Raw genomic sequence first — 8,978 nt, forward strand, 5'->3', positions numbered from 1 at the left:
CTAAATCACTAGTGTCTCAAAGGGCTGCACAAACCACAACGACATCCTCGGTAGAGCCCACATAAGGGCAAGGAAAACTCACACCCAGTGGGACGTCGGTGACAATGACAGACTATGAGAAACCTTGGAGAGGACTGCATATGTGGGCACCCCCCCCTCTAGGGGAACCGAAAGCAATGGATGTCGAGCGGGTCTAACATGATACTGTGAAAGTTCAATCCATAGTGGATCCAACACAACCGTGAGAGTCCAGTCCAAAGTGGATCCAACACAGCAGAGAGTCCCGTCCACAGTGGAGCCAGCAGGAAACCACCACAAGCGCAGGGATGATTTCAGTTTTCCTTTTATCCAGTTCATCTTTTGGGTAGTAAATTTGATACTACTCATAGCGACTGCAGGAGAAATGATTACTTTTACAAACCCCAAATACAACGAGTCACAAGTTTACATATCGCTACAATGCATGCCTACTTTGATGTAACTTATACAATTAGAATAATTTCATATTTATATTACTTACAAACTCGGAATTAGTCCTGGATAAGAGAGGGCAAACAATATTTCCTGACTTTATATTCTTCTCTTGTCTCAATTGTAGCGAAAAGGAATATTTGTATTATGACTGTCAATATTGCATCAATGTATTGGGAAAAATTGAATTAAAATATTTAATTGTGTCTAAAATGTTATAATCATGATTAACAAATTAAAAAGGTAAACAATGTAACCCCAGGATAAATTAGGGTTTTAAACAAAAAAACAAGAAAAAAGTTTTCACTATGTGGACCAATTTGAATTCAATTTGATACATGGTTTGAAATAAGACAAATTCATGGGGAAAACACAATCCATCTTCCAATTATCCGAGGTAGGGTCGCGGGGGCAGCAGCCTAAGCAGGGAAGCCCAGACTTCCCTCTCCTCAGCCATTTCGTCCAGCTCCTCCCGGGAGATCCCAAGGCGTTCCCAGGCCAGTCGGGAGACGTAGTCTTCCCAACGTGATCTGGGTCTTCCCTGTGGCCTCCTACCGGTCGGACGTGCCCTAAATACCTCCCTAGGGAGGCGTTTTAGTGGCATCCTGACCAGATGCCTGAACCACTTCATCTGGCTCCTCTCCATGTGGAGGAGCAGCGACTTTACTTTGAGCTCCTCCCGTATGACAAAGCTTCTCACTCTAAGGGAGAACCCCACCACCCGGCAGAGGAAGCTCATTCCGGCCATTTGTACCCGTGATCTTGTCCTTTTCGGTCAAAACCCAAAAACACATTTTAAATATACATTTTTGGTCCAAAATAGTACTAACCAACTTGCATGTATATTCGTTCGCAGTCCTGGTTACCAGTCAGCACTAACAAAGTGTGCCACTGACTGAGCAGGAAAGGGCTAGGAATGTGTTTGTGGCGAAATCCCATATGAAGCACCGTCATTTGACATTTTACTTAATACAAAATAGGCATCGCATTGAAACCACAATTTGCTTTATCGCACACCCTAAAGCCGTTTGTCATACTTGAACTGTGAATTTATTGAAAAGAAGTTCACTTGTACCTTACAACTGTATAAAAATGATACTGGTCTTTGTAAATAACCAGTATGAGTGCAAACATCCTTAGCTCAAATACCCTGGAGCGGCAGCTTCGATACTGTTGGATTGTGATAATAAATGGACTTTAACAGGCACTTGATTATCAATAAAAAAAAGAAAAAATTTAAAAAAAAAAAAGAGTACAGGCACAACAGGAATAGACTGAATGGACAGAAGTAGCTTCTCTTGAAATAGGAAATAAGTTTCATTGTCTCATCATCAGTAGTTCCACACTCTTCATGGAAAACCTCAGTAATCAGTGCAAGGTCATGCGCAGACTTGTGTGTGTATGCAGTCCAGTGTACTGCAGCATCAAGAAAAAAGTGACAAAAGAAGAGCAAAACATGGACATTTACAATAAATACTGATGCTAGACTACATCTTTGGGTCCTCACACAGGTTGCACCCAGGCTTCAGGTCAGCCTGTCGCTCCATTTGGATGGTGATGGAGTGGAAGTTGTAAGAGGAGTAGCAGGCCTGTGTCATCTCTCGCAGGACGGTCTGAGCGTCCACCGACTCATCTGGGAAGAGAAGGAAAATATTCAGGTTCAGGCCTGCAGGGCAAAGGCAATCCCATCATTCGTTGGTTTTTACTGCTGATCTGGTCTAGCGTCACCGCTGAGCTGGACCCTATTGGGGGACTAGTATACGTTTGGATGTAACTTGTTTTGTTTTTTATATCAAGATAGAACAATCAACATAAAATAAATCAATCATTAATGAAAAGGAGCAGAAATAACTATACCGTATTTTTCAGACTATAGGCGCACTTAAAATCCTTTCATTTTCTCAAAAACGACAGTGCGCCTTGTAACCCGGTGCGCCTAATGTACAGAATAATTGTGGTTGTGCTTACTGAACTCGAAGCTATTTAATGTGGTACACGGTGATAAGTGTGACAAAATGACAAGGTGTTTTGTTGTTGTAAACGGCACACAAGCAGAGACGACAAGAATTCTGGCACATTGTGTTGCAAAATACGCCGTACGGCTAAACAAGGACACTGAGAATCATCTTTCATAGGCAAGTGTGCTTAAAGGGGAATTAATAGCACATGAACCGCATGAATATCGATTGAGAAATAATAAGCAAGTAATATTTTTGAAACAGATACCGATAATTTTGAAACTGATACCGATAATTTCCGATATTACATTTTAAAGCATTTATCGGCCGATAATGTGGGCAGTCCAATATTATCGGACAGCCCTAGTAATCATAACTGTAGATTTCTCTGTTAAACTGTTGTCAGAATCTCCAATGTTAGACAATACTAAGGGATTTTGACACAACTCACCTATGGCTACATGTGCAGACAGGACGGCCTGGTTAACGGTGAGGGCCCAGATGTGAAGGTTGTGGACCGCCGTGACCCCTTCCACAGCCAGCAGACCAGCCCTGACCTCGGCAAACCTCACCCCTGCCGGGGTGCCTGGGAAAAACACCGTCTGTGAGTGGAACAACTACACTAGCCAACATGGAGGATGGCGCGCTCACCTTCCATTAGCACGGTCAGAATATCTCTCATGATGGTGAAGGTGGTGCACAAGACTAAGATCGAGAAGAGGAAGGTGCAGATGGGGTCCGCCATTTTATATTCTGGCTGAAATACAAGCAGGAAATCAAAAGGGAGCATTTAGTTCACTATATAACAGTGTGGGGTGCAGTTCTACAACATGCAAAGTAGGGTCGTACGGTATACGAGTACGAGTATCGCAGTACTAATGAATAAAAAACGGTACCAAACTCCAAAAAGTACCGTTTTGGCCATATAATAAAAAGTACATTTTGTAAAAAACGCTAAACATACATACATTTACGGACAAAGCTTGGTGTCCGCTTTGTTTTATAGGTGACAATGCGAACTATTAATTATTAAACAGCTAAATACAAAAAGTAAAAATAAAAAAGAGCAAATAGACATGTCATGAGAAAAAGCTGACATTTTGATAACTAATAATCTACTTTCACTTAAAACACAAAGCTCACGCTAAATGTTATCTTTAAATAAAGCATAATTATTGTCCTTTGTGGGGTTTTTTTTTACAGAGTAAAAAATACAAATGGCCCCCGCATACTTTGACTTTTCAGTATGAAACCCTTAATAGAAAACGTTTGGACACCTGAGTTGTATTCAGTGTTTAAAGTTTTTTGCATTTAAAGGCCTACTAAAACCACTACCACGGACCACACAGTCTGATAGTTTATATATCAATGATGAAATCTTAACATTGCAACACATGCCAATACGGCCTTTTTAGTTTACTAAATTGCAATTTTAAATTTCGCACCTAAATATTTTGCTGAAACGTCTCGGTATGATGACCCGTGCGCGTGGCGTCATGGATTGTAGAGGACATTTTGTTCCAGCATCGTTCCCAGCTATTAAGTCGTCTGTTTTCATCGCAAAATTCCACAGTATTCTAGACATCTCTGTTGCTGAATCTTTCGCAATTTCTTCAATGAACAATGGGGACATCAAAGAAGAAAGCTGTAGGTGGGAAGCGGTGTATTGCAGCCGGTTTTAGCAACACAAACACAGCCGGTGTTCCATTGTTTACATTCCCGAAAGATGACAGTCAAGCTTTACTATGGAACAGAGATGTCAAGCGAACACGGTTGGATTGGACCACACACACAAAGTACAGTGTATTATGTGTATTAATAAAAAACATTTTACCATTCTGTACTCTGAAGGCAATCTATGTTGTGTGCTACTCCAGCATCAATATGCGTCCTCCTGACCGTCACCATCAGCGTCGGGTTCAAAGCGGTATGGCTCTAACCCTTGTTGCGGTTGGGCCTAGCTGAGTGGTCCTGCCACCCCCACGGCGCCTCTCACAGCATCTTCCCTATCTGAATCGCTCCCAATGCCCTCTTGTCTTTTTTGTTTGTTTTCTGGTCCTTCACTCTTACTTTCCTCATCCACGAATCTTTCATCCTCGCTCAAATTAATGGGGAAATCGTCGCTTTCTCGGTCCGAATCGTTCTCGCTGCTGGTGGCCATGATTGTAAACAATGTGAGGATGTGAAGAGCTCCACAACCCGTGACGTCACACGCATATCGTCTGCTTTTTATCAGCACCAAAAGTTGCGAACTTTATCGTCGATGTTCTCTACTAAATCCTTTCAGCAAAAATATGGCAATATCGCGAAATGATCAAGTATGACACATAGAATGGTTATGCTATCCCCGTTTAAATAAGAAAATCGCATTTCACTAGGCCTTTAGAAAGGTTTCCTTTTTTCTCTCTTTTGTTTACAATTTTACTATTATTTTTTTATCCAACAATATGCCTTTGGACTCCCGTGTTTATACAATATTGTATTGCCTGTTCAGATTGTTCTCAAGTTTACAACACGTTCAATAGTATGCATCTCATGCAATTCTTCTCTCAAAATTGAAAAAGCGAATACATTTAAGATGAAGTGCTTTATTACTGCACTTTATTGCTCCCGGCCTTGAGTTTGACACCTGTGATTTAAGTGATCAGAATAGATTTATTGCTTTGTGGAAGTCTTATTCCATCACATATGGTGTACACTGCATCCAAACTTCAAGAACAATTCTTCTTCTTACAGCCTCAGAGGAACGTAAGAACAGAAGTAAGAACAGATTTGACAAGAAACGCCCACATTTAAGTGTTGCTCCACCCAGATTGCATATCTTGGATGAAGTGAGCGATTTAAGAACTGGGCTCTGGATGGCTTCCTCTTTTCAAGACAAACACCTCACCTTGAAGAAGATAATGATGGCACTGACAAACACGCTGATACTTTGGAGAAGATCCCCCAACACGTGCACAAAGGCAGCCCGCACGCTGGCGTTCGCTTGCTGCAATCTGCGTCCTGACGGAAGACAGCATAAAGTTAGCAAACTGTACATTTCATACATTATAATACCAAAATTTAAATTGAAATATTATAATTAGTGTTGGTCTGAAACCAACATTTTGGCAGTGGAACCAAAATGTATTTGACCGTATAAAATGTCATTAATGGCTTTTTTTAACAAAAAAAAATCTAATAGTACATTAAACATATGTTTCTTATTGCAATCCAAGAACAATTACATCCTTAAAATAGTGAACATACCACTAAAAGACAAATTGTATAGTACAGTGGTTCTCAACCTTTTTTCAGTGATGTACACCCTGTGAATATTTTTTTAAATTCAAGTACCCCCTAATCAGAGCAAAAGCATTTTTGGTTGAAAAAAAGAGATAAAGAAGTAAAATACAGCACTATGTCATCAGTTTCTGATTTATTAAATTGTATAACAGTGCAAAATATTGCTCTTTTGTAGTGGTCTTTTTTTAACTATTTGGAAAAAAAGATATAAAAACAACAAAACTTGTTGAAAAATAAACATGTGATTCAATTATAAATAAAGATTTCTACACATAAAAGTAATCATCAACTTACAGTGCCCTTTTTTGGGATTGTAATAGAGATCCATCTGGATTCATGAACTTAATTCTAAACATTTCTTCACAAAAAAAAAGAAATCTTTAACATCAATATTTATGGAACATGTCCACAAAAAATATCTAGCTGTCAACACTGAATATTGCATTGTTGCATTTCTTTTCACAGTTTACGAACATATTTTGTTGAAGTATTATTCAATAAACATAATTTATTAAGGATTTTTTAATTATTGCTATTTTTAGAATATTTTTTCAAAAATCTCACATACCCCTTGGAATACCTGAGTACCCCCAGGTGTACGCTTACCCGCATTTGAGAACCACTGGTCTAGTAAGTAAGCAAACAGACTCCTAATTTGTCTGCTAACATATGCAGTAACCTATTGTGTCATTTATCATTCTATTATTTGGTCAACATTATGGGGGGACAAGTTGTAAAAATGTATTCTTAATCCACTTGTTCATTTACTGTTAATATTTGCTTACTTTCTGTTTGAACATGTTCTATCTACACTTCTGTTAAAATGTAATAATCACTTACTCTACTGTTGCTTGGATACTTTACATTAGTTTTGGATGATACCACAGATTTGGGTATCGATTCGATACAAAGTAGTTACATGATCATATTTTGGTAAAATCAATATCGATGTAATCATTGTAGTATCAAAAAGATACGCTCTTGTACTTTATATCATTACAGAGGATGTCGGGTGTAGATCCACCCATTGAGGGGCACTACCTTGCCGTTAACGCTGAGCTATTGTATCCTTCTACAGTGTGTAGTGAAGCATGTTTAACTATTCCTCGTCCTGCAGGGATGATACTTGGAAGAAACAAACTTTATTTGTGGTCATGGAGGCGAGGATTAGTTATTTAGAAGAAGCTAAAACACTGCAGACTGCGGATGAACATTAGCAGCTAGCCATGTTTTAAAGCACATCTTTCTAAGGGCGTTTCAGTGTTATAACTTCACCTTTATCGTTAGTTTTTAAGCCAAAATACGTCCACTCTCCCTTTTCTGTCTACACAGTGTCTGCTTGTAAGTATTCCTAGTGTGTACGTTGCCGAACATGCTCCTCTGCTCGTAAATCCAGCAATGTAACATGCTCATTTAAAAAATAAAAAAAAGGAAAATATATTTTTTAGAGGCAGTATCGTATAGTTTATGATTAATCAGTACCACGGTACTTTAATTGTACAATGTACAACTCTAATTATAATACAAACATATATAATTTAATTAAGTATTGAATTAAATAAAAAAGTTGTAATTCAGAAAAAACTATTAAAAGAATGTTTTTTTCCCCAAGGTCTTAAAATGTGAAGAAAAAATATATTTTAGGAAAAACGTCAATTGTAATATGGAATTAAAAAAATATATATTTACTAAAAATTAACATTTCAAGAAAAATTATGGTTTTAATATTTAAAATCAAAATAGAGGAATACGAAAAAAATTGGTTAACAAAATTATTTTGTGTTGAGTCCTAAATTTTCAAGAAGAAAAAAAAAGTAATTTATGATGAATAGCATATTTAAATTAAAATTGTTTTTAATTCTGCAACATTAAAATCATAATTTCATAACAGATGTTACAAGAACAAAAAATAAGTACAGAAGTCTTAAAACTTCCAGAAAAAAAAGAAATTCATTAAAAAAAAATTAGTACTATAGTTCTAACATTCTGAAATTAAAACTGGACTATTACAGTAAAATTATGTAAAGAATATAATCAATTTACAAACATACATAAAATAAATATTTTAGTACTGTCGTTCTCTTATTCTGAAATATAATAACATGTACACATACATACACAAATAATTAATTAAAAAATGTAGGAACAATAGTTACTTAAAATATTCTAATTGTAATTTCAGAATGTCACAAGACAAATGTAATTTACAAGAAAAGTGAAAAAACATAATGTCAGAAAACATAACATACTGAACATTCCACACATTATAACTACATGTTGCTCAAAAATGTTCAATATGTCTTCTTATTCATATACTCTTTCAAATTGTCTTGTAATCAGACCATATATTCAGTATATTAGATGGAATCAATCAATCAATCAATGTTTACTTATATAGCCCTAAATCACTAGTGTCTCAAAGGGCTGCACAAACCACCACGACATCCTCGGTAGGCCCACATAAGGGCAAGGAAAACTCACACCCAGTGGGACATTGGTGACAATAATGACCCAGTGGGACGTCGGTGACAATGATGACTATGAGAACCTTAGAGAGGAGGAAAGCAATGGATGTCGAGCGGATCTAACATGATACTGTGAAAGTTCAATTCACAATGGATACAACACAGTCGCGAGAGTCCAGTCCAAAGAGGATCCAAGACACAAAGGTTCTATCTAATATACCGAATATATGGTCTGATTAAGAGAACATTTGAAAGAGTATGTCATGTTTGATGTACCCTGAGGTGCAGTGTTTGTTTGCATCAGATTTTTCCACCAACATTGGAAATGAAATCCTTCCACCCACCTCGATGGGCTTCGCTTTCCTCCAAGTCCTTGTGACTGTGGCCATGAGACGAGAGTCCCCCGTGACTGTGGCCGTGTCCCGACTGATGAAGGGTGAGGGCCATGCTGGGAGGACAGGTGTGAAATGCAGTCACCGTGGATACATTTCAAGATGATTCAAGTGTGTGGTCTGCATACATAATGTTGGCCAAAACAGCACAGCCGGAGGTGATGAGCATGACCGTGCCCTCAATGGTGTAATCGTCACTGATGAGGCGCTCCACTGCCAGGTAAACCAACACTCCCGTCACCAACCAGATGGTTACAACTGACAGGAGGGCACCCAGAATCTCTGCCACGGTGAGGATAAAGGAGTTGGGACGAACACACAACAGTGAGTTTGACTTCTGCTTCTATGGTTATCACACTTTTTGGCTTCTTGTCTTTGTTGAAGAGTCACCGAAAAGTCGTAGAATC

General features: G+C 38.2%; 1 protein-coding gene across 2 annotated transcripts in view; it reads right to left on the bottom strand.

Annotated features, from left to right (window-relative positions):
• Nucleotides 1-1,498: 1,498 nt before the first annotated feature.
• slc30a8 (solute carrier family 30 member 8) overlaps nt 1,499-8,978 on the bottom strand; it is a 20,496-nt gene continuing 13,016 nt past the window's right edge. For both annotated transcript variants that reach the window (XM_061882073.1, XM_061882072.1), the window contains exons 4-9: nt 8,700-8,853; nt 8,524-8,627; nt 5,320-5,432; nt 3,081-3,186; nt 2,881-3,015; nt 1,499-2,104 (exon numbers count right to left, since the gene is read on the bottom strand). In XM_061882073.1, coding sequence (XP_061738057.1) covers nt 1,959-2,104; nt 2,881-3,015; nt 3,081-3,186; nt 5,320-5,432; nt 8,524-8,627; nt 8,700-8,853 — 758 coding nt within the window. In that variant the 3' untranslated portion in view covers nt 1,499-1,958. The remainder of the gene's footprint in view (nt 2,105-2,880; nt 3,016-3,080; nt 3,187-5,319; nt 5,433-8,523; nt 8,628-8,699; nt 8,854-8,978) is intronic.

Source organism: Nerophis ophidion, linkage group LG21 (genome assembly GCF_033978795.1).
Source record: "Nerophis ophidion isolate RoL-2023_Sa linkage group LG21, RoL_Noph_v1.0, whole genome shotgun sequence".
Classification (NCBI taxonomy): domain Eukaryota; kingdom Metazoa; phylum Chordata; class Actinopteri; order Syngnathiformes; family Syngnathidae; genus Nerophis; species Nerophis ophidion.